Consider the following 25,969-nt stretch of genomic DNA (forward strand, 5'->3'; position numbering starts at 1 on the left):
ATGGCTGTGATTTCTGATGGAGCTGAAAGGCAGGCAAGTGCCTTTGAAAAGTCTGCCTTGTCGGTTGAACCAGTTCACAAGATGACCACCAACAGTATCCATGCCTGGTAAAGACGTGCATGCCTGTTGTGAGGAGTCTTTAGAACAATCATGACTTTGCCAGCTTTGAAGAGAGAAACTAGTTCTTTCCTTAAATTCTGTCTATTCGCCCCTCCAGTAGGGGCAGATTACCCTTTATTGTCACACCAGGATGATGTGCCTTTAGTAGATCCCTGCTCAGGCTGTGTGAGTCCAGGCACTGATGCTGAACAATAGCCTAATGTTGGAAGAGCTATTGAATCCCTGGTAGACTACAGTTATATGAAAACTCACCAACAGTCCCCATCATAGGAGAGAGAGCCCAACCTGCCCATAGGAGCTTTCTTGGAGGAAATCAGCCAGGACAGAAGGCAGAACTCCAGGGCTGTGTCAACTGCTTCTCCCAGAGCATAACTCAGAGGTAGAGCAAACTACTATTTTTATTTCTTAATCATCAAAAGAGTCAGTGATGCTTAACAAATAAGTAAACTGAGTTTCTGAACTCCATTTCCCAAGGTCTTAAAAGAACAGCCTGTAAAATATATTTGTCCTGGATATTTAAACTGAATATAACAACTGCAGTAGGGTGTTTGTGTGATTCATTGTCCCTGCTGTAGCAAAGAGGTACCAGTCAGCAAGTTTTAATGAGAATTCTAATGCTAAAAAAAAAACCATAATCTTTGAAGGTAATTAATGTTGCTTTTAAAAATCTATTTATGTAAATTGCTAATTTCCGTACCATAGTTCTAACAAACACCTGACTTAATGCAAACCAAAATAACAAATCACTCCAGAGTCAGGAAATCCCCCAGATATTTCTGTCATTTCATATTTCCTGACAAGTTGCAGTACAGTACATTTAAAGATCTATTCCAGTGTCTAGTTGGGCAGAGAACAGAAGTTCTTCAGGACTACCATCACATGTTGGTCAAAGTACATATTATCCTCTTATTTTATATCAACGTCTTAAACATTAAGTGGAGCCTGATCATTTTGTATTGATTACAGCATCAAAACAGGAATTCAATACTTGTAACATGATGCAAAATTAGGTTGGTGTTCTCAGAATTTTCTAATAAAAATTGTAGAAAGCAGAAGTATCTGCCAAGGGCTTCTAAAAGCAAACATAATTAGCAATAAGCAATATGGTTGGATATTTATAAAGATTACGTCAATGTCAGTGATTTTCATAGAGAAATGCTCATTACAGCTAGAACAAAATTTTATGGTATCTCACCCTACATGCCTTTAGATGAGGGAAGGCATTTCTTAGAACACGGTAAAGAAATGTAAATGAGCTCCTTGTTCCATTTTATTATGCACTAGTAAAGTTAGTCACTGCATAGTTACCGATGCTTTATATGTGTTATTGTCACCAAAAAGTCTCTGTGAGCCATAAATTCAGGCAGTCGTTTTGGTTCCTTGTTTCTGTCTTCAAACTTTGCATTTTAAATATCTTTATTCTTACTGCAGTCCTAGAACCCTAAAGAACCCAAGAAACCACAAGGGATGAAAAAAGAGAGTACATAATTTTCCTTTTTTTTCTTTCTCATCCCATATAATTTTCAATCCTATTTCTTAGTTACTGTGTTCTTCATTTGCATATGAATTTAGATCTCAGACATCAATCAAAACTGATCAGCTATTTTTCTCTGTAAGCCTGTGAAAAAGTGAAGGGGAAAGAAGATTTGAGATATGCAATTCTATCTGACCATTAATATTTCCAATACAAATAAAAGCAGACAGAGACAAAGATACTGTGGCAGATAGAGACACACCTGAAATGGACACAGACAAACTCGGGTTATAGTCAAGGAAGTGGTCTGAAATGGAGAGTAGTTCCAGAAACTAGATAGAAACTGTCTGGTGGCTTTCTGCTGATTTTCTGTTGGGTGCAGTTCACTACTAGAGTGAAATGCTGACTCTACAGAAGCTGTCAGAAAAAGTCAGACTTAACTCAGGGACAAACCTTGAATCAGATGTGGTTCAGCAAAAATTTCTTAAGGAAAGTGGTGCAAATGTTCTTCTAAACCTAGTATGCATTTACAAGTTTTCCTGTGATGCTGAGTTATTAACTACAAATGTGTAAATATAGATATAAAAGTTAGATTGCTTTTTGGCTACTATAAACAAATTCCAGATTTTACCTGTATGATTCAGAGCCCAACTACCAACCCCCAGGCATGTGATGTGATGAAAGTTGCTAATCTTTCTAGATATCAGACCCAAGACATTCCATAGCGAAGTCGTTAGGGGAAGTTGTGCTGAAAGACAGAGATCAGTCAGGCATTTTGCAAGCAAATTTTACAGTCATTTTGTCCACTGTGTCTGGGATCAATGTATAAAAAAGAAGAGACAGAAGCAGCCTTTGAGACGGATGTGCTGAGGTATATAAAACATCTGCAGCAAACAGGAGCTTCTCCTTTGTGAGAAGATGTAGTGCTATGGCTTTGGCAGTCAGCAGTGTGACTTGGAACTTCCCCAGCAGTCTTTTAGATCTGCTGAGAAAAGCAAACTCAGTGAAGCTCTGTAATAGCAAAGCAAATGTCAGAAGCTGACAAACATCATTCTAAACTGGAGAATCAGAGCCTACCAGAGTAAAGAGACAGCCTAAGAGCCATTCTTCATGAGTTCTCAGTCAGTATAGGGAAGATGCTCAATGCTAGAAGACAAGGTCTTGGCACTGTTTGCTTGTAGAGTCCCTTTCTCTCACTCATACAACAGAATTTTGTACACTTTTCTGTGGTCTCAAGTTTCCTTTGCAGTTATTAGAAGGACCTCAGAATTTGACCAGACAGGTATATTTGTACTTGGGAACCTCATGACAAAGCCCCCATATCCAGTTTGCAAATGTTATTCTATTTGTAAGGCTTAACACTGAGGTGGGCATGGGGATTACAGAATGAACATGGGTATTTGACAAGTCTTAAGAAGCAGAGATGACTTCTTGCCCCTAGTAGAAGCTAACACATATACAGACACAGTTTTCTTCAAAACGTGGGAAATAGGAAACACTGTTGAGTTTACCTATAGACTTGGTAGTAACCCTTTTCTTTAAGAAACAAGCAGTTAATTCATGCTGCTGCTAGAGTGGCCCTATATGGATTTCTCCAAAAGCACAACTAGTCCTGTATTTCATCCAAGACTGTGGATAATTAATAAAGTCATCATATTTCCTCTGCATATTTTCCTATAATGTGATGATTTGTTGATCAAAGATTCTTGACCAGGAGATGGTGTGTTTGTAGTTAGTAGTCATGGATTCACAGATTTGCCTTTGTTAATATATCCATTTGCTTTTTGAACACATCACTTAACTTCCAACCCTCTATTTCCAGGTAAATTGTGAACATGTTAGGCAACAAAGGCCTAAGCCCAGATGGGTTACCCAAAGGTCTCTCTACCAGTAATCTCTATCTACCTGGAAAATTGATAATTTACCCCTTCCCTCTGTTTCTGATCTTCTAACTAGTTATTAATCCATGTGCAGATCTTATCTTTCTTCCATTGTTACATTAAGAGGTTCTCTTGAAGAATTTTATGCAGAACTTACTGAAATAATTGTGGTCACATTATACTAATTTCCTAATGGCCTTTGTATACGAAGGGTTCCTTTCCCAGTGCTTCCTCTGCTGAAGAATTAAGCATTTTCTCCAGAGTAATCATTACTCTGGAGAAGTAATCATCCAGGAGTAATGCAGTATTAAGCAGCATATTGAGCATGAGGCATATGGAGGTAGGATTCCAGCCCCTTCTGCCTCTTAAATAATGATAGAAAATAACTGTAGGCAATGCTGGTGCAGCCCTAGCTGTAACATAGGTACTTAGTGAGATGAAACCCTTGATCTGCCTGCAGAAAGTTTTATCAGAGGCAACAGCATGTACAGCAAAGCAGGGGGAAAAAAATTGCAACTTGGAAATCCTCAGATTAACAATGCAAGGACACTCATAACTATTGTAGCATATAAACAAAGTCAACTATGAATGAAAAATGGCCTACAGTATGCTCAAGAATATCTGTGCTATTACATGCCCATAAGACAATGAATTATGTAATAGCATACTGCCTAATAAGCTAATAGGCCATCTGGTAATAATGTACAAAAACTCAAAATAATCTCTTTAGGGCTGAGTGCCATTGAATTAAACAACTGTGGTTTCACTAAGGGTTTGATTATTTGTCATCCCTACAGTTATTTATTTCACTTTGCATTTGCTTTTCACTTGCCCAATAGCAGAGTGATTCAACAACTTTGTTCTTTCTCTGTTGCTTCATTTGTCATGCATGTCCTTTCCAATATAAACTGATGGGGTTTATGCTTGTTTACAAATAGCTTTCAGGGGGTCATTTGTAGCCTTTTCTTTCAAAGGATTAGAAGAGAGACAAGAAGTAATGTTAATGGATTATATTCATTTTGCATATATAAAGAGAAGGGGAATAATTAACCAAAGAACAAAGCAAAAGAATCTGGAAGAGTTATTTGAAAATCTTTCATTTGGCATTCTTTTCTCTCACTGGACCCACTAAAGTCATTACTTCTAATTTTAAAATATAAGAGGTCTAAAACAGTGCACAGTTTTTGAACAACTGCGAGGTGCAGCGAAGCATGTAAGTTTTGTGCAGCATCTCTGCATCCTTCTTTATGTGGTGAACCAAGATCCTCACTTCTTCCTTCAAAAACAAACCAGCAAGGTGTTCTGGTTTTCATGGTTTCTGGGAAACAGCTTTGAATAGGAATGAGGGCATTTTCAGTTTCTGACTCAGAATCCAAACCAGAAATTCCTTAAAATCATTATCCATCTTTGAGTCCTTTTTGTCAGACTAGGAGAATAGTTTAAGTAATGAACTGAAACTGAGAGTATCATTAAGCTTCTTATTAGTTAAAAGTGACAAAGCCAAGACAATGAGTTCCCAGCCTGGACAGGACAGATCATGCCATTTTCATTCCTGTGAACTGAGCAAACCATTAGTGGGATGAAAACTTCCAGAAAGTTGACTTAAAGATATCCTGCAGCTTTTATGCTAGATTTTTTCACTGACAGAAAAAGAAGTTAAATGCTAGAAGATTAATCATTCTGGCAGTAGGACAGTAGAGTCAAGATGGCAAATTGCAGTATACAGTGCAAAAGCAGAGGTCTCTAGAAATTAATGTGTAAAATTATCAAAGCAAATGTAAAGTGATATACATGTTCCCCTAAGGACATCATAGTCGACATGTTTTACACATGCAACACAAGGATAAACAGCTGCACCTTTTCCAGCTGTTCAATTAATGAACCAGAGGAAGACTATTTTTGTGGAACTACTAGGAGACACAGATGGATATATTTGAGCCACCTACCTCTTTATTTTAGAGGGAAATAGTACACATGCCTATTAAGTAGTTAAAACAAGTCAGACATAAAAATGGAAATATTCCCATATGAGTACAGGTTGTATATTTGCAGAGAGCATTTAAAGTTCACACAAGGCTGAGGCAATGAAAATGAAGCCATTGTCTTTAGTTCAAGCACATTACCTGTTTAAGAGAGTTTTCAAAAACAGTTGCTTTAATTGGAGAGCGATTCTGTTTGAAAGCTTTTCTTGAGCCACAAATTCTGTCCAACTTTTCAAAAGCAGCAACTGAGAGTTATAGCACACTGTGCAAAAAGCTCTTTTAAAAAACAGGTCATATGATTTCAGCACCTACATACATCATTAGGATACTAAATTTAGTCTGTTTTACTGAAAACCATTATTTTATTTTACATTTTGTCAGTGATCAGTTTTGAAAGAACTAGTTTTGAATTCTGCACAGTGATTTTCAGGTTTTAGTCTTTGAACTGTTTTCTGCAAAGTATACCTAAAATTTCTACTAATAACTAGGAAAAGCAACTGTTATGAATTAGTATAAATTTACTACATAAAGGTTTTCATACACTTTAGAGATTTTTAGAGGTCTGGAAGTTAAAAAGCAGGTTGAAAACTACTTAAGTAGTACATTCTTGATACTAAGTAATAGTGCCCAGTGTTCACATAGAGAGTGGTGTGATGGCTGTATGGCCACCTGGTACTCTTACTAGAGTGTAACAAAACATTTTTACAAACACACCTTTTTCAAAGTCACCAAAAGAATTATCTTAGCTAATGGCACAGCAGTTCGGATGATGCTCTCTTATATATCCCTTGCCTGATTGATGGGATTATTTTGTGGGTTTTCTCCTGATTCCCTAAAGAGGCAGGTTGTTTCCATTCGTCTTGTTTATTTATCTGTTGGTTGTCCCCTAATAACTTTAAGCCTGTTGGACAATTTTCTGCCAAATTTGAAAGATATAAACATCTGAAGGGTAAGGGTATCTCTGCAAAATTTTTGAAGTCTGGAAAAAAGACATAAACAAGTGTTCCTCTTGAGGGAGCTGAAGCTCTGACTTTAAGACATAAACAAGTGTTCTCTTGAGGGAGCTGAAGCTCTGACTTTATAACATCTTTCTTTTTTGGCAGCAGCTGACTTATTTATCAGCACACGTATGATCTACCATACCATACAGCTTTTTGGTGGGTAAGCCTGATTTACAGGATCTGGTTAGGGAGGGCACAAATTATTGGAATATGAAGTTGGGAGGATGAAGGAGAGAGAAATACATTTAGGAAATCAGTCGCCTACTGCTCATGGAATAGATTGTTTATTTCTTTCAGGGTTGGCAAAAGTTATGTAACTGTAGAAATGCAGAATTTAATCAGTCATTCAGTTTGCATTAGGAAGCTTTTATTATTATAATAAATACTTTCCTTTATACGGTTAGTACTATTCATGACAATGCATGAAGCAGGTGAAACCATCATTATTTATCACTTACCCTCATGTTCCATGTCATTTAACATAGTTTTGTGGAAGTTTGTAATTCAGAATCATAATAGGTGCATCAATTTTTATGGGAAGCCATGTGTTATTTTCATCCAGTTTAAAACAATAAAGATTGCTGCAAATTGTTTAACATAATAGGAAGCCCTTTCTTTCAGGTTGGAGAGCTCCAGTAACCAGGGCCAGATTTTAATGGTGGCTATTGCCCCAACAATTTTCAGTTTTGCTAGTGTTAATCTGGTTAAGACATTTAGACTGTAATGTGAGACTGATGCTATCAATGTCAGTTATGTGTACCTGGAGACAGTTAGAGCAAAAATATCAGAATGTATGAAAGCTTCCAAAAGCTCATACTTGATAGAAATGCTTATCTATTTAATACTTAGGAACTTCCTCATTTTATGAAAGTCACAATCAAATAAGTAAATAAATAATAATTTAAAAAAATTCCATAATGCAAGTCTAATTAAATCTTTTCCATACCAAAAATGTAATGGCATCCTTCATCTTTCGGCACTGATGAGACTATTCATAGTCCTTGAAGTGCTGCACATGCTTAAATAACTCTTTAAGTTGGACCCCTTTTGAGGCAATGAACATCACACAAATACATCAGGCCTATGTGAGGGACTGCAAAGTGTTTGCTGTGTCATTTTATAAGTAATATAACAAATGGAGAGCTACATTCTTGTGGATGAGAGGGGCAAGGACATTCTATTAGTTTTTAAACTAGTATTCACTGTGTTACATTTTCCTTCATGAGTAAAACTGCTCAGAAATAGATCCATTCTTGATCTCTGGTGCTGGCTGGTGAAGTATGTGAAATTACATGTTTCACATTCTGATACAAAAGAAGATGGTAAACTAGGAAAGTGCAGATACATATAGGTCACTCTAAACAAGTAATCACTGTCATATATGTTGATAGAATTGCTTTCTCCCAGGTATTTGATTTCCCTTAGGAATCAAGTGATCTTTCGGCAAGGTGGAGAAAAAAAAAGCAAGGTACTATTTCTACAAGTCAAATACTAAAAGTGAGACATCATTTCTTTTTAAAATAGTTTTTACTTTGCTTCATTTTTTCATCTTTTTTTTTTTTGCTACTGTGCGCAGAACATATAAGGTTACAAACAAATTTTCTATCAGTCAGAACTTCTGCTGTTTAACAACATTAAGTATAGGATTCATCTCATGAACTCTGGTTATCTAGAAGCTTGCATCCAATTTGTGCCTTTCATCTCCACTTCCTCACTAGGCAGTGAAGAGAAACTGGAGTTTCCAGAAGAGCATTCTGTACATCTGCCTTCAACGCTTGTCAGAGACATGATATGACTAGTGTCTAATCTCTATTTATGTCCTGTCTCACTTAAGTGATTATTCAAATTTAGAAAAAATAAATCCCATCACCACTGTAAACTTATTGGAAGATAAACTACCTCTTTCAATTAGTAAGACCATTTTGAAGGAGATAAGCCTGTGAAACTGTACCATAACTACTTGTTCCCCAACAAGCTGCATGTAATTCTGGGCTCTTCATATCCTTTTAAACTGGAACATACACCTTTGTTTTCTGCATCTTTCTTTGTCACATAATCCTTATTATCTAGGCACCAATGTCACTCATTAATACGGCAACTTTTTCTCTGCATTTTTATTGATCTAGAGCTTATGAAGAAGTTCCTTGGGAGAATTTGTTACCTTCCAAAATCCAGCCTCTAGAATCAACAGTGGAAATGTTGGCTGATCCTCTTTCCAGTGTTTCATGAAAAGGAGGTACAATCCTGAACCTGAATTAAACCAAGTCAGTGAACAATTTCTTGGCAACTGTTTTTCGGTTTTGCTAGTGAAGTGGAGACTACATTTTGTGTAGGTCATACACATAAACACACAGGAATGTTTTCAAATAAAACAGAATCAAGTGAGCATTTAAGGGCATCAGCACACTCCAGTAATTGCCTTAAATGATTTAATTTTTCATATTTTTCCTCCCCCTCTCTGGTAAATTATTACAGAAGAAGATATGCATGCATAATATCAAAAGAGAGGACGAGGATATTAATGAAAAATTGGTTGATAGGAATAATGCTGTACCTCAACAAATTTTACATTAAATTAGTTTACTTGTGATTATTAACTGTAATAATAATTATTTTTGCTGAACTAAAATTCAGTCCTGCAATTGGTTCTGATTGCTGCATGAAAAAACTAGCAAGTCAAATGAATTAGGTAATATTGCCTACGAGAAGCATGAAATTATGATTTTAGGTTGTTGGATGCTTTTGGGACAGATTTCAAACAAGATCTTTTGCCTCTGCACAGAGATCTGTCAATTTGTAAATTTCAAGGTTTGTGAATATGGGAGTTGTTTGGACACTTCCTTTATGAAGTCAGTGTGCAGTTGATTATTTCAGAAAACTAAATTCAACAGCATTCGATAACTAGTAACAATCATAGAATCATCAAGGCTGGAAGAGATCTTTAAGATCATCGAGTTCAACTGTTAACCTGTCATTCTGCTGCAACACCTAAACACTAAAACCATATCTTCCAATGCCAGATCCAGACACGTCTTAAATGCTTCCAGGGACGGTGACTCCACCACCACCCTGGGCAACATATTCCAATGACTGAACAACCTGACAGTGAAAAAACGTCTTCTAATATCTACTGTGAATCTCTCCTGTCTCAGCTTATGGCTGTTTCCTCTAGTCCTCTCCCTGCAGGCATGGCAGAAGGGAGCAGCCCCCACCAATATTCAGTCAATAACTGTATGAAAAGTATGGTCTGACATGCTTCTCCTGTGAGAGAGTTAAATATAAAAAGCAGAACAGAAGAAATCTGTAAAGTGAATGATTGTCATGACTTCATACATCTGATGTTTTCATGAAGATATGGCATTTATGAAAACACCATGGTAATCACACACATGTACAAACTCAAGGTTTTATTTGCTGTCTGTGGAATCCAAAGCAATCACCTCTGCATCAGTGTCTTCACTCTGTATCTCACCTATTCTATTCTATCTCAGAGTGAGGCATTTTAGATGAGCTCAGTAAAGGGTGACAGAAGGTTCATAAGAGCTCAAATAAGCCAAATAGAGATGGGGAAAGAAAGGTTAGTCAAGGAATGATAAAATTCAAATGAAATTATAAAAGAAAAAAGATAATGACAAATAAAAACCTGCCTCTCTTTTCCAGGCCATGAGCCAACAAGTTTGCTCAGACAAACTCAATGGACAGGTGTGCTACTGGGCACAGTGAGGCATACAATGGGAGAGACAGGTACCTCTGCAGAGTGGAAGAAAAGGTCTATAGATAGATAGAAAATGCTACCGTGGTTTCTTGAATGTTGGTCTTTCAAAGAAATATAGACATGAACAGTGACAGTCAGTTGCAGGGACAGGCCAACAGAGACATTCAAACCTGATGTTAAATTTCCCTGTGCTCTCAAAAACTGAATGAGAGAAGTGTTACAAAAATGGAAGCAGTTTATTTGTAAAGAAAACTTGCTTATACTATCCTACAAAATGTACTGAAGTCTCAGTGTCTGAGGAGTTTAAAAGATGAGATTCTCCTGCCCAACTGGTTCATTTAACCTACATGTCAACCTAATTATTTACCATGGTCTTTTACCAAATTCAAATGAACACTACATCATTCCAAGAGTAAAACTTCGACTTGTCACCACCTGTCTTTTGGGACCCCATAAATATTCTACCAGAATGCTCTGTCTGGTAAAAAAAAAAAAAAAGTGATTGATCCATTTTGTCTTTAGCAATGTAAGCCAAAGCTCTTGAACCTATTATATCCTTTTGTATATGTAAGTACAGTGTCTCTGGGTTGTTTCTACTTTCTACATTTTTGATTAAGCCCAGGCAGTCCCTCTCCCATTTTCTGAAACTAGAGTTGTAAATGGATTATGTTGCCTAATCTTAAGGTGTTTTCTGGTGCCAAAGGAGAGCGTGTGCTGAGTATCCTTTTCTTGTGGATGACTCCAGCCTTTTACCTGTAAACTAGAAATCAGAATCTATTATCTCCTCTTTGTAAGAATATCCCAGTCTGATCATAAGTGTAGCCAAAAAGACAAGAGATGACACATTTCTATCATATCTCCATTTTTCCCAAGCCTCCTCTCTGCCCATATGTACTAGAGCTGTCATTTGTCATGTGCTGCAAGTTCAGCAGATGATTGTTTTCATCTTGGGACATGCCAAGCACCCAGGGCAGTTCATCTCTCTTTTTCTTGTGGACCATTTTAATAAATAACTAGAATTTTGGAACATGGAGTATACAGTTCAGCTGCCTCCACCAGCTGTCTTATGAATAATGTACCTGTCTTTGATTTCCTTTCTATCCAAGCAATGGCTGTGTTGGTGCAGTAAATTTTGAAGGCATTGACAAAGCCAGTGTATACTTAATCCTATTTAACCATGTGTGAACTTCAAGCTTCACTACACAAGCACTGCACAGTATGTTTCCCTTATTACTATGATTTTGATACTGCCTCTTGAGGTCTTGTTGCTTGGGAAAGGAGAAAAACAGTTAAAAAATCTGATCTTGGGCAAGAAGAATGGAAAGATTTGGGGGGAACATTCATTATTCTTTTTAATAACTTGAATGAAGTCTGTTAACACAGGAAGGACAGTAGGCTCTCAGATTCAAGGCTGAAGTTTCAGAGGCCTTTTTAATAACTGAGTAAATGGCCTACAGTGGTAACTCCCTACAGTGGTCTGTAGGACCACCCAGCATAGATGTATAAAGTTAGTCAGGGAAGCTGACACAAAATGAGCAGAGAGATGTCTACTGAGATGATGGTATAACAGATTTTATCCATCTACTTCTCTTACAGTAAGCTTAAACGCAATCTGTTTTGGCAAAGTATGAATTTTTCATAGTTCATTAAGGCCCAATTCTTTATTGTAATCACATTAGTGTTATAGTTTTGAGGAAATTAGGTTCCTAACACCATGCGTCACACTCTTCAATCAGAAATGTTGATTAGGGGTTGTTTTCCATCCAGGAGTTGCTCTGTGACCCAAGTGACTCTGCCATCCATCTAGCACAGAATGGCCATAATGAACTGACAATAAATGACTGTCAGACTTAAAAAAGCTACCCTTGGTGTGCCCATCCTGGGAAGTAAAAGCTGCCTGTGGTAACACCAGTGCAATATACTGTTGTGGTATAATGAACTCTTCACTATCAGCAGGCTCTGACCTAGGCTAAAATGGAAATCAGAGTGTCTCTCCTGCTGTTAATCTTGCTAGACTAATTGCACAATGAAGTTTTAAGAGCTCGGCAGGCACCTTTCTGTTTTCCTCAATTGAAAAGGGTTCCATATGAAACTGCTTTGAGCACATCTGCTAGATCATACCCCCAAACACTTGACTTGTGATTCCTAATGATGTTGAGGCTAACACAGGCACTCCTGTAAGTGCCCAGCAGTAGGAAACAGATCTGTGTTACTTTCAAATCTCAAGTGGGAAGGACGTGGAAGAGAAGGTTCTGAGCATAGCATGCACCAAGAATTTCTGCTGATGCCATTCTAAATAGGTTCCTTACTTTCAAAAAAAGTTGCATTTCTTTTCAAACTATGCCATACTTTCATGCTTCAAATGCTTCCTGTTCTTCAGTATTAGTGAATAGGTCTGTTGCATAGAAGTGCATGTACCATTGTTTGATGAGTAGTATGACTTGAATATTGCATTGTTAAAAGTGTGTGATTTTTAACTTTAGTCACTAGATGGCCTTTGAGTGTGCAAAAGCTCCCTGAATGCTCTTAGTAACACATTACTTTTAGCTAGATCACAAACTTTGAAATTTGAAGGTTTGCACTTTAAGCCTAAGGCTGTCTGTAGTAGCTTGAGCTAGTATTAAGCATTAGTTGGAAACTTTTGAGAAAGTAAAATGGTAAAAAGGAACAGCTTAATGGTAAGAACTAAGAATGTTAAAACAAAAGAGGAAAGAGACTGTTCTGTTTACTTGTTCAGAATTTCACTTTGCTTCAGCCTTTCCTGTGTGTCCTTGAAGTGGTCTTGCACAGTTCACATTCGTGAGAAAACTGCAGAATGGATACTTCACTGGGAGAAGCAGAGGGACAGAAGCTCTAATAATACTACTCTCTCTGTTCTGAAGAAAAGACATAATGCTGGGTCTCACATGTCAAAGTACGTGCTAAACATTCCTGTTTGTTGGGAGCTGCCTCATAAGCAGCTGGAATTTCTGAGTGCCACCTTAGATCTGTTCATTCACGTTTCTTATGTCAGTTTCAGGGAGAATGTGTATCCTTTTGCAATGCATCACATGCTGTCACACACGTGGGGAACAGCACATCACTCTTCACACATCCTTGTTCAATACAGCAGCAGGTTCAGAGGCAAAATAAGGTGCTAAGTATTATAAGGTAGTAAAATTTGACCAATATTTTTGCAACCAAGACTATTAATGCCAAGCCTTTATGACATAATGCACCATTCTGATTGTTTAATCTCACCTCCTCCACAAGTCATCTGGTTTCTCACAGCCTACATCTAACATTTCTGCTTGAATTAGAACATAAAATACTATAAAAATTATTGATAAATGAATGTGCTTTTAAAATGCAGTACATAGAGCATATAACTTAATGCTGAACAGAGTTGTCTGAGTTGTATGTGAAATTACAGAGCTGTTAACCCATAGTTCTGCTAGGCTGTACTGCTGTTGCTGTGGAGCTTTGCAGGATGGAGGCTGATGTGTACACATCCTGTCTGGAACTATTTGCAGTATATGATGCCATGGTGGATTTGCAAGTTAGAGCAACTGGTTCTGTATTACCTTCTCTGGTATGCTGCATCTCAATTTTTGGGGTTTTAGTGAGCAAGGCTAGGGGTTTCCTTGATTTCTGACAACCAGGAGACCAAGATCTCTGAGCCTTAAAAGATTCTGACATCTCAAAGCTGTGAAAAACTCAATTCTATCTGGAAAATTCTGTTAAGTTTTTCATATTTATTCTCTGTCTGTGACTGTCAGACAACAAGATTCCTATGATTTTAAGCAGAAGAAGAAAGGCAGAAGGCATAAAACTGATGCCTGTAACTTGTTTATCCCATTTTGTGTGTTTGCCAGTAGTCACGGAAAGATGTGTGAAGGTCTTAAGGCTGCTAAACTCCCACCAAAATCCTTGAAAAGTTAGATACATGCTTTGGATTTAGAAGCTAAATATGTTTCGTAAGTGTAAAAAATCTCTTTGTAGATAGTCACTTTCACTCTCATGAACTAGCAGCTGCACTTCCTGCCTGTAGCACTTGGGCAACGGCATTGGTGTCCAGGCATTTCTCTGGAGTGAGATGCTGTTCTTCCCCAGACCATGCAAAAAAGTGGTTGCCACTCAAATTATTAGTAAAGCTGCAAGTAGCTAAGAGTCATCTGTCATGTAACTGCAGAGACAAACAGGAAGAGTGGTGAACCTGGGCATGTTTTGTGTGTTAGCCTTCCACCCACTCTCTCTTCCTTTTGGCAGAACAGGAAACCATCTTCTGTTTTTCTTCTTTTTTCTTAAGGAATTAGAAAAATGATAAAAATCTTGACTTGTGCTGTAGTTGACCTAAAAGCCCCTAATATAAGAGCAGTGTTGTGAAAAGCTGCCATGTATATATCAAGCACTGTAGATAATATTGCGAATTCCTTACCATGCAATTTGGAAATTTAGCAGATGGAAATCCAGTGCAGTGTGACAAAGTGGTTTACCAAATCCCATCTGGAATCTGTAGCACAGTTAGGAATGAAAAGTCATATATCCTGAGCCCATACCTGTGCCATTTTTTAAACTGAATTCTCATCTTTAATCTTTGGAAATGGTGCTTTGCTGAAACTTGGTTTTAAATAGTATGAATTAGCACAAAATGATGACCATAGGTCTTACAAGTGAGACTGAGATGCAAGTGAATATTTAGGAATCTTAGTCATGTTTTATCCAGTTTTTCTCGGTGATTCAGACATGGAATAGCTGTGTGCACCTTCAGCACATGTTAAAAGCCATGCCATAAGTGTTGTGATTCATCTAGAAGTGCTAAATTTATGAATCTCAACTTATTAATCATCACTATGTTGTGATTTGGTGGCAGTCTAGGATGATCAGGGGATTCTCCCTAAGAGAGCTGTGAAAGTGCTTTTCAGGTCACACTTTTCATCTTCACACTTGACCAAAAATCCTGGATCATAATTCAATTCTTCTCATGCTCTTCCAGGCTTTCATTAAAACCTGTCTTGGGGGAAAGGCATCAATGGCATGCTCTCCTGAGGTCTGTTCCAGCCATGGAATGTGGCATCATTCTTAGTATCTGTGGGTTTTATATGCACTCTTGAATTTGTTTTAGAATGAATTTGTTCCTCCCTTTCGTCCTCGGCTATGTTGCAATGCATGCCTAAAAGCTGGAATCTTCTATCATTTCTTTGCCGAGGGTAACAGAAATCATGGGTTTTTTCAAAGAGAAAGTCAAAAAATTAGGAAGTTGTTGTGAAAGAGCACTCTGAAAATCTCTTTCTAATGCAGTTATTTTTCACCAACAGATCCCCCAAAATCTTTTCTAAAACTTCTGGTCTCGTTTTACAGCTCAGTGCTCCACTGAGTGGACTACATTGTCAGAGCACAGGTGTTACAGGCTTGAAGCTCATCTTTTTATGCCAGTAACTAGTGAGGTTCCAAATTGGATAGTTTGATGCCTTTTTGTATTTTCATTGTATGGTGGTTGTGTAATTTTGTTAGGTATACTGGACAACAATTGTCTGGTGGTTCAAATGGATTTTGTAGTCTTTTGAAATGTACCAAAATTTTGTGCATATTTTCTTTGTCTTGGTTTTTCCCTACCTTCCCTACTGGTCTTTTGTATTTGCTTTCTTGTCTTTCAAACCCGTGAAGTGCAAATTTCATTGGAGTCAGTGAGTTAAAGGTATCTCCTTAACAAGATTTCCTGAGCAGGGGTAGGATTGAGTACCTGTTCATATATTTTGCAGAAATGAGACCTCTGTAATTGCTTTTACAAGACTTTAAACTCTGAATTGATTGTGTCTGTTTTCCTTGGTTATTTTTTCTTTGTTTCTTACTAGTTTGATTATTTGCTTATACTGTCTATTTATTTGTGGGAGATAAATGCTGCATTAGCTTTTACATATCACATAGCTAACCATGTAAGTAGGTAAGCAACTGAGTGCTAAAGAGTATGTTTTATGCAGCCAGACAGGGTTTCAAAAATATCAACCACACATGAAAAGCAGAATTTTGAAAGAGCTCACATTCTGGGTGCACACTGATCACTAAACTCCTCTGAAAAGCTGGCCACAAACACCACAGTCTGATTGTCTGTGTGTAACTGCTGCTCCAGCCCAAATGTGTGTCAAGGAAGAGGAGGACAGTCCAAAGTCTGGAGAGGCACTGTATTTTCATCTCCCTTGGGCAAGTTACACAGGGGAGAACACCTTGCAGCACAGCTACAGTGCCTTCCAGAAAGGCTCAAACTGCTAAATTCTCTGGGCACTTTTGGGATGTTTCATGTTATTAAAAAGTGAAAATAAGTAATGACCCAATTCACTGTTTCTTGTTATTAACAGCTACTTTGAAAAATTCTCTGTCTTATTCAGAAGTGCATTTTGACCCTAATAATTTTGAAAACCATAGAGAAATTGGTTTTACCGCATCATATGGATTTCTAGCATAATCATGTGCTGGGTTTTCCTTAAAATTCTTTATATGTATGTATTTTTGTATAATTCTCCTCCACCCCTAGCCACCAGCTTTTTTCCTTTGTTGACCTCTTCCCCAATGAGCTGCTGAAATAAGGTTATGCTCTATGTGGTATTTTAGTTCTGCAGGTGTTTTAAGGGTCAATGGAAAAAAAAGCCTCCCACGCTGGTGATGGGGATTTCCTCTGTAGCATTCATGGGCAGGGCTGCGGTAAACGCTCAGTCTGATAGGCACAAATAACTCCTCCTTGGCTTTGTTAGAGCTCCCTTACACCCTCAGCGAGTTGGCAGTACTTAGTGTAGTAATAGTGTAGCACACTTGGTGCATTTCAGCATTCATATCAATCAGGAGTTAGGTCTGACTTGTGCTTTTTTGTGTGTGTCTTTCATATTACAGCACAGCAACTTCCTGATTTTCTCTGTGGTACTTATCAGAACCTGCCTCTTGTAATTTGACAAAAGCAGTTAGGACAGTGATTATGTTTTCTTGTTCCACATTAAAAGTCTCTGCCTCCACAATTAAGTAAGAAATCTGGCAGTCATTAGCTTTTTTAAACTTGCTCCTCGTAATTCCTCAGGTCTCATAATCCTCAGCAGAGGGCAGTGCTTACACAATGCATGTGCATTCTCACAGACTGACAGTTACTTGGCAGCACTCTTGACGCATCAACTAATGCATTGCCAGAACACTGGTAAAATAGATTACAATACTGGTTTTTGAAAGATACAGACTGATAAGACTGAGGTGGCCTGTCCAAGGCCACAGAGGATGTCTGTGTCAGGGAGAGGACAGGATCTGACCAGAAGCACTTGGTTGAAATGGAAACTTAATATATACATTTTCCAGCAAGACAAAGTCCTAAGGGTTTCAAGTCCCACAGTTCTTGCACAAAGGTATTCTCTGAAACCACCTTTCATTCATGGTTTCTCAAGCACATTGAGCAAAATGCTATCACATCAGTATATCTGTAGTGACTTTGGTCATATTTCTTTGGTGTAGTCATTTTCCAACTGACTGTGTGCATACATCCCTTAAAACTTCAAGTTACCACAGAAACTTCACAGGCCACAATTAGCTGGGAAAAGGACTCTCTGATGCATCACACCTTGCATAGTCATTTTCATGGGCTGCCTAAGAGCTTTCTCACAACGCATCTTCTCTTCAGAAACAGACAGTTTATCCACCATGTATGCCTTTTAAGTGGGCTTCCAGTTGGACTCATACGTGGAGTTGAGGTGGGGGTGGGATGTGCTGGAATGGACTCATGCATGGGGTTGAGGTGGGGGTGGGATGTGCTGGAATATCCTACTTTGCCATTTTACAAATGAGATTTTATTGCTGACTTGAAATGCTTCATTGTTTCTGGAAAATATTTCCCCATACTAAAAAGGAGGGCTGAAAAAGTTGAAAGCAGAATAAAACTGTAATAAATTGTAGAAACCAAATGTTCCAGCTCAACATGATTCGCATGGGGTTGAGGTGGGGGTGGGATGTGCTGGAATATCCTACTTTGCCATTTTACAAATGAGATTTTATTGCTGACTTGAAATGCTTCATTGTTTCTGGAAAATATTTCCCCATACTAAAAAGGAGGGCTGAAAAAGTTGAAAGCAGAATAAAACTGTAATAAATTGTAGAAACCAAATGTTCCAGCTCAACATGATTCAAAATATTTCTGGGAAGTTGCTGTTTTGATGGTTTTCTCCTTTGAGAAACCCCCAATCCATTTGTAAGTACCCATTCCCTATCCTGCTTTGATGGCTGAGTGAAAAGGGTATGAAATGCAATCCAGATTGCACTGTTCAAAAATCCTGTCTGTCCCATTCTCTGCTCTGCATTAAGCACTTTGTTTTGACTTCACAATTATTCTCAGGTATGTTATTTCCTAACACAAGAGAGTGTATGCATTGAGCTTCCTGACATAGGATTATGTCTGAGGCATTTTTACCGCAGGTTATTCTGTTTGGCAGAAAGGATCATGGAGGCAAATAAGATTAAGAAGGGCCACAAACATGTGACATATCAGTCTTCCTGCAAGGGAATTTGAGGTGGAGCCAGTTGCAAGTCTTATATACCATGAGTGCGGCCTGAGAGGCCTGTTTTATAATTGCAGCAACCAGAAGAATTAGTTAATGACTTAATGTGGTGATTTAATTCTATGACACTTATACAGGAGTGTTAATAGGAGAGAGTAAGATGTTAGGAACATTTTGCTTGTAAGTGCAAGGTAACAATCTACCAGATGCTTTCCCTAGACAGAATTTTTGCACAAAGAACTGGTATACCTTCATTGCTCAAGCTGAAGTGCTAGATCCAAGGTTTTCAAGAATTACATATAATTTGGGGGAATTTTGATTTTTCTTCCATAAAAACAGCTGACATGAAATTAACATGATAAACCTGGACATCCATTACCCTGGAGGCACCCTAGAGCATCACTTCCAGCTGCTGCTTCAGAACAATATGTGTCTTCTGCAAGTCCTCTGCTATAGGGAATTTCCTCAGATACCTTAAGGCATCTCAAATGGCTCTAAATGTCAGCGTGAGTGGCAAACTAAATTAAGTCCACACTGCTTTTCCTGAACATTACCAGGAAATAAAAATCTTAAAAGACATCCTGAGATGATGAGACTGCATCTTGAATCCTGTGTCTGTTTTGGGACCCTCACTATAAGAAGGACATTGATACACTGGATCATGTTCAGAGAAGGGCAACGGAGCTGGTGAAGGACCTGGAGCACAAGTCTTAAGAGGATCAGCTGAGGGAATTGGAGTTGTTTAGCCTGGAGAAAATGAGGCTCGGGGGTGACCTTATCACTCTCTGCAAATACCTGTGAGCCAGGTCAGGGTTGATCTCTTCTTCCAGGTAACAGGCAGTAAGATAAGAGAAAATGGCCACAAGATGTACTAGAGGTGGCTTAGATTGCATATTAGGAAAAATTTCTGCATGGAAAGGGTTGTCAAGCACTGGAATAGGCTTCCCAGGGAAGTGGTTGAGTCACCATCCCTGGAGGTATTTAAAACACGTGTAGATGTGGCACCAAGGGACATGGTTAGTGTTGGGCTTGGCAGTGATGGACTAAAGGTTGGACTGGATGATCTCAGAGGTCTTTTCCAACCTTAATGATTTTATGATTCTATGGACATATGAAACAGAGGCACACCAAAATAAAGGCACTCAGAATCACTTCAATCCACTTGAAAAATCTTAGTGTTGCACAGATTCAGCTGTCAACACTATATGTGTCTTACTGTTGGGACTAAGAGCTGCTGGGATGATAAGAAGGAAGTGTATGAACAAGAGAGATGTCATGGTTACAGAAAGCTTGATGACGACAGCATAACCACAGAGGAGTTTTGTGTGTTGCCCAGTGGTAGCTTGGCACTTAGTTGTTTTCTTTAGCAGGAGTGATATGGTTTAGCAGCTCATCAGAGAAAGCACACAAGAGCTAGACAGCATGATCCAAAAAATAAAAAACCCAAAGGGGTATTTTTTTTTACCTCTGTTTCTTCTGCTTTATCACCTACATAACCGCAGTATATTTTTGCATCTTCTTTGCAGGTTCTCAGGGCAGCAGCTGCTTTACTGTAGTGTAAGCTTACTTACTTTCCACATACTTTTAGCTTCTCTCTGCCCATCTCTCTTTCAGATCTACATCCTTCTGACATGTTATGAATGTACCAGTTTCTGCCAGTTGTTTCTAACAGACAGTCTAGAACACATCTTCATCATGGGCCAAACATGATATCTTTTGGGTCATGTTTGGCCATCTATGATGCTTTTGTCTTTTCTTCTACTCTTGCAAGTTTCAAAGGTGAGAGGATTTTGTCAATCAAACACTTCACTGTGTATTCTAATATCTCCACAGTTGTGTAGTTATTATGTGAGTTAACTTCAAAGAGGCTTATAAAATGTTGCAAGTTAATATGGGGCTCCTTGTTGTGATCTGCTCCTTTTTTCTGTAACATCCATACATTTCAAGTAGACCAATAGAATTTTCTTACGTGTGAGAGATGTATCTTGATATGTAGCACATCACCAGGGTAGTAAAACTATGTTCAGAGTCTGACTGATACCTTCAAAGTATCAGCCATCCAATATCCATTGTGTCCCTTGGTGGGATGCAGATGAAATTTTATAGTCACCTAATCTGCACATAATCTAACAATTGTCTATTTGGACATGAAAAATCAACTTTGTCTGCAAGTTATTTTGGCCAATTCTGAAAATATGTTCTACTACTATACTAGGTTGTCATGCCTACTTGTTGCCCCTGCATGGCTGCTGTCAAGACAGAGCAGATTTGCAACTTGCTCAGCCAACTATTTGATGATTCCCTATAGGTAACAGCTTTCCAAGTGCTACAAAACTGCTGTACTGATTCTACAAAGCCATCTTCTCTGGAGGGTTGTACACTGGAGCATGGCCAGGGAGAGTAGCAGTGTATGCATGTATGCGTTAGTGCAAGGCTACTCGAAAACATTACAAAGAACTAGATGGTGTTTCTGATAACTATGGGTACAAAGAGTACAACATATACCACCAATGCTCCCATGGCAAATATAGTTCACCCACAGTCCTTTATTGTAACTCTGGTAGATAGATACAGCATTTTGTCATTACCTCTGCTATTCTGGTGAGGAATTTCAGAGCCAAGTTTCCTTGTACGCAAGCCAAAGATACACTGTCTGATAAAACACATCTCTCTTATTTGCCCATTTTTGCATCATATGCTGAACATAGTCATGGAGAATTAGCTGATTCACTGTATGAAAGTAATAGCTCTATGCACTTTATAATTTCAGGAACTGTTTTGGGGTTTTTTTACCCAGAGTACAGGGGAACCAAAAAATACCTTAGTAATTATTTTAAAGTAGGCACTGTTATCATTCATGTGGTGTGAAGACACACAAAGGACTAATGGAGGCAAAGTTTATAATCCCAAATATTGAGTCCATTCAGGCTTATCATGAGCCTTTACTGCATGTGTATGGACAGTCTGGATGTATGTATAATGTAGCAGCATCCTATTTTGAGCTGTCAATACAGAACAGTATTGATGATACTCTCTGAATAACTTTGTATTGCAAAAGCAGGTATCATACTGGGGGTTTATATTGTTTTATTTCTAATCTTCATGGATTATTTATCTGAATTCATATTAGTACATTTTTTCTTCTTTAAGTTTGTCTATCTCTGCTTCACCTTGCAGCAATTGCCAGCAAAATTTTCTGTTGTGCTACCTCAGATAAGTACATTTTTTCTCTGTCTCTTTAAGAAGTTCTGCTTTTCATTTGCACATTAAAACTTAGCATCAGAAATAATGAAAGGCTTTAGTTTTCCAAGATGTGGCATATAATTTCTCAGTCTACTGATGCACTTAAACTAGAATTTAAGTTGATGTGTCTAAGTAGCATTGCTGATGTGATATGTATATACATTTTTAATAAATTCTAAGGAAAATTTAGAGAACTTTAGAATAATTTGGGAAATCCTTTGTGGTTTAGCCCATGAGAAATCACACATGTTGGCTCAAAGCCTCCTGTCTAAATTCCATATTTGAAGCTGGAAACTAAATATGAGCTTAATCTCTATCACACTTGTAAAGAATATTTCCTTGCTTTTTGTGCTCTATGAAAACCCTGTGACACCATTTCTTTTTTTTGTGATTAAATGTTGCTTGCAATCATGAATATCATACAGATATTAAACCTAAACAATTTGGGGGAAAAAAAGGTCACTAAAGAATTCACTTTTGCCATGTCTAACCAGACATTTTGGCCCAGCTGATCAGCTAGTTGTTTCACCAGCCTTAAAGAAGCTACTTCAGTTCATTATATTATGAAGAGATTTTACCCCATCCATCTTTGATAAACACTAGCTGTTTTAGAACTGATCTATATGTCATATTTCAAGCCTATAGTCATTTAATTTACTCTTTCTCCACCCCTGTCCCCCCTTTAACTGTTTCCTTTAGATCTCCGAATATCCCTGGATACACTGGCAAGGTTCATTGGTCAGCAACTCACCCGGCAAATTCTAATCTTCCATCAACAACCCCATCAGTAATTGCACAAATGCATGGGTAGGTATGAGGTATATTTCTCAGATTGTTCAGAAAGATTGCAGGGAAAATCATAATTGCATTTATTTAGTTAAAGAACAATTAAATGTTCAGCATGGCATACCATTGGCTTAAAAACTGCTAGACAGTTGGGGTTGAATCCCACTACATTACTGTCATGCTAGGCTGAAATCCTTCTGAGGTTTTAGAATTTTTCTGGAACATCATAAGGTATGTGTTGGGAATGTACCTTATCACTGAGGTAAATCATGATTTCTAAACATGGATTATTTCTGCACTGATAAATTTTTTCTTTAGCTATGGTTGCTAAGTCATGCTTTGTGACTTTTTTTTTTATAACTAATCTCTTTGTGCTTTGAAAGAGACCCATGAATGTCAAAGATAAAAATTCCCGAAACAAAACTATGTGGACCAACTAGGTGTTGGCAGACCTATGAAATGGGTATTTGCTATACAAAAAAAGTTGTTAAAAATGGGTAGCTTTACTTAAAAGGCAGTAAGAGGCAAAATCATGCCATGCCATCACACTGGTGCAGCCCAGGACCCTGTGACTACAAGATCATCATAGCTCCCCATCACTATTGTGGCTGCCTCTTGAAGTGAATTAGTAATTTTTATTCTCTCTTGCTCTTCCATACAAGACTTGCTAAAACTATAGGCCAGTATAAGTATTTAGATGTCTAACTTGTTGTTTTTAAAAAAGAGCTGGAGACTTCAGAACAGCTGAAAAATCCCATCCCTTTTGTTAACACAAAGAGATTCTGACATTGGCAAAGGACCAACATAGCCTTTCTCCCAGTAGCTTTAGAATGGCTTAGTAGCTATTTGTTTCTTCTCTCTCCTTTATGATTTTGTGCTTTAGATTCTGTTTTCTTGTTATCCGTAATGATTTAGGATATAGTGAAACTATCCCAAGTTTCCATGTTTTCCTGAGAAATTTATATTCTAACTAAACTGTTTAATTGGCCTTAGGATTCTGTTCACAACACATCACACTCTTTTTCAGCACTGTCAGTGAAAGGTATCCAGAAAACACTTGAGAAGCTTTAGTTTGCTCCCTGGCTTTTAAAGAATTCATCTTGTCAAGTGTTTCATCATTGTGATCAATGCACTGACTTCTGTTTCTGCTGCTCTCCATCCAGTCACCTCTGCTCTTTTTCTTTTGTGCTTATACTTGGAAAATAGGCAGTCACCAATAGTCACAGGTTGCTGTTGACAGGGAATGAAAAGATGCAACAGAGTCCTGAGTCCCTGTAGGCTAACAAACCTGAACTCAAAGCAGCCTGATGCAAGACTAATTTGCTTGTAAATGTCACAGACAAATAAAAAGGCAAATGCATCCCTAGCAAAGATCACTGGCAGACTTCAGACAGGTACCAGATTTCAAGAGCAAAAATACAGGTGCCACTGTGATCTAAGAAAGGAAAACACATTGTTTACTTCTTTTTTACTTTACATAGATGTTACTGTGGATGTGGCTCACAGTGGATGAATTTTCTTTGTTTTCACTGGACAACAAGATGAGAGATCTCCTTCTGTGCTAATGGATACTATCTATTAGCAGTAGGTGGTATCCCTGGTTGCAAAATTATGACAGTTCCATTTTACTTTCTCTGATCCTACTTGTTGAGTAAGTTAGTGCTCACTGAGTTAAGATGGAAGGTTCTAGACCTGTATGAAGCTGCTGTGTAAAACTAAGAGGGATGCTGAGAATCTCCCCTCGACATTAGTTAGTGATGCCCATAAAAGAGAGATGCTTAACATTTGATTCTTTCCCTTTGTAAAATAAATAATAAAATATTCTGATTATTTCAGTGGTCACAGACCAATCTAGACTGTAGTGGAAAGGTGAAGGGAAGTGAGATTATTCCTGGAATTTCACCTCCATGTGCTCTTCATGTAGGATGTGAACTCATTCTTACCATTTTTTAAATGGTGGCCCTTTTTTTTTCTCTCTTTGATCATTCTCAAGCCATGATTGTAATAATTTCTCAGAAAATAGCAAGTGATTACATGTGGTGGATGTTCTATAGCTTCTTTATTTGACAAGTCTGCAACATATGGTCAGTCTCCTGAAGACAATTACGGGTATCAAAGGGAGGCTCTTGTCTACTGCTAACATGGTCTAATAAATGTTCCTGTCAAAATGTTCAGCAATATCAGATAGGCCAGGCAGCATGCAACCACTTCTGCACTGTATTTCTATCACATGGAGTTGCCACAGTATGTGGTGTAAAATCCCTTATACCAGTGTTAAACATTCTGAAGTCAACAGGATTGTATAGGATATGCAACAGAAGAAGTATGGTTTCTTCATCTTTGAATATGAGTAGCATTTTTATGTGTCGGGCTTTATTGATGTGTTTTTATTGTATTTTTATTTCCAGGTAATCCCAAGGTGAAGTCAGAAAATTAGGTTTCAAAATCCTTTAATGCAATTAAATGCTGGCAGATGTTTAGCTTTTGCATAGGAAGGAATGTTTTATCTGTTGTTTTGTTTTGTGTTTAAAAGAACTGTCTACTGCTACACAGAAAACACAAATCCAATTACACCTCAAGTGGCATAGAAACACATTGGCTTCACCATAGTTAATGTAAGACAGTGCTAGATTTAGTTTGATTTTTGAGAGAAGGGTTACACCCTTTCAGCAAGTTGCTTTGAAGATTTCAAAAGGTAACTTTAGGTTAAAAAAGATGGTTTTTGTTTGGAGAGTGAGTGAGCATAAAACTCTGTGGTATGTTGTGTGTCAACCATGGGCTGTAAAGCAAGCATATGATGGTGCCAACAGTGTATTTTTAGAAGGCTTGAAAGACAGATCTCCAGATCACCTTCATGCACCACGGGGCCTTATGTGCTTGACAGCATTTGGCATTCTCCTAGCAGGTCTGCATAGATAGTGTGCAGGTTAGTTTTGAAACAACTATTAGGAAGATTTACCACCATTTTTCCTAAGGAGGCTGATTCTAATACTATGGAATATTGCAAATTGTTAATGTTATTTGAGGTCAGTGGGCGTAGCCATTTATGAAGAAAGCAGTGAGAGGGGAAAAGAGGGAATGTTTAGGAATATGACAACATGTTTTGAAAGTCTTTTTTTCTGTCTTTGTGTGACTACAGATACATAGCCAAACATGGAAGCTTGTCTCAGTTATAAGCACCAAGGACCTTTGTCTCCACTGGTGTCTCCAGCTGGTCCTCAGAATTCTTCCAACAAGACAGAACAAGAAACTATTACAGTTTAG

General features: G+C 38.0%; 1 protein-coding gene across 1 annotated transcript; it reads left to right on the forward strand.

Moving 5' to 3' along the window:
- LOC103797829 (chromosome unknown open reading frame, human C7orf72) lies at window positions 1–25,969 on the forward strand. The gene is given in 12 exon segments (XM_009070064.1): window positions 1–82; window positions 85–172; window positions 174–382; window positions 416–540; window positions 7,906–7,954; window positions 8,586–8,669; window positions 8,672–8,721; window positions 9,186–9,253; window positions 11,279–11,383; window positions 22,619–22,726; window positions 25,845–25,875; window positions 25,877–25,969. Coding segments are annotated over 12 exon segments (1,092 nt in total).

Source organism: Acanthisitta chloris, unplaced genomic scaffold (assembly GCF_000695815.1).
Source record: "Acanthisitta chloris isolate BGI_N310 unplaced genomic scaffold, ASM69581v1 scaffold9602, whole genome shotgun sequence".
In the NCBI taxonomy this organism is placed as follows: Eukaryota; Metazoa; Chordata; class Aves; order Passeriformes; family Acanthisittidae; genus Acanthisitta; species Acanthisitta chloris.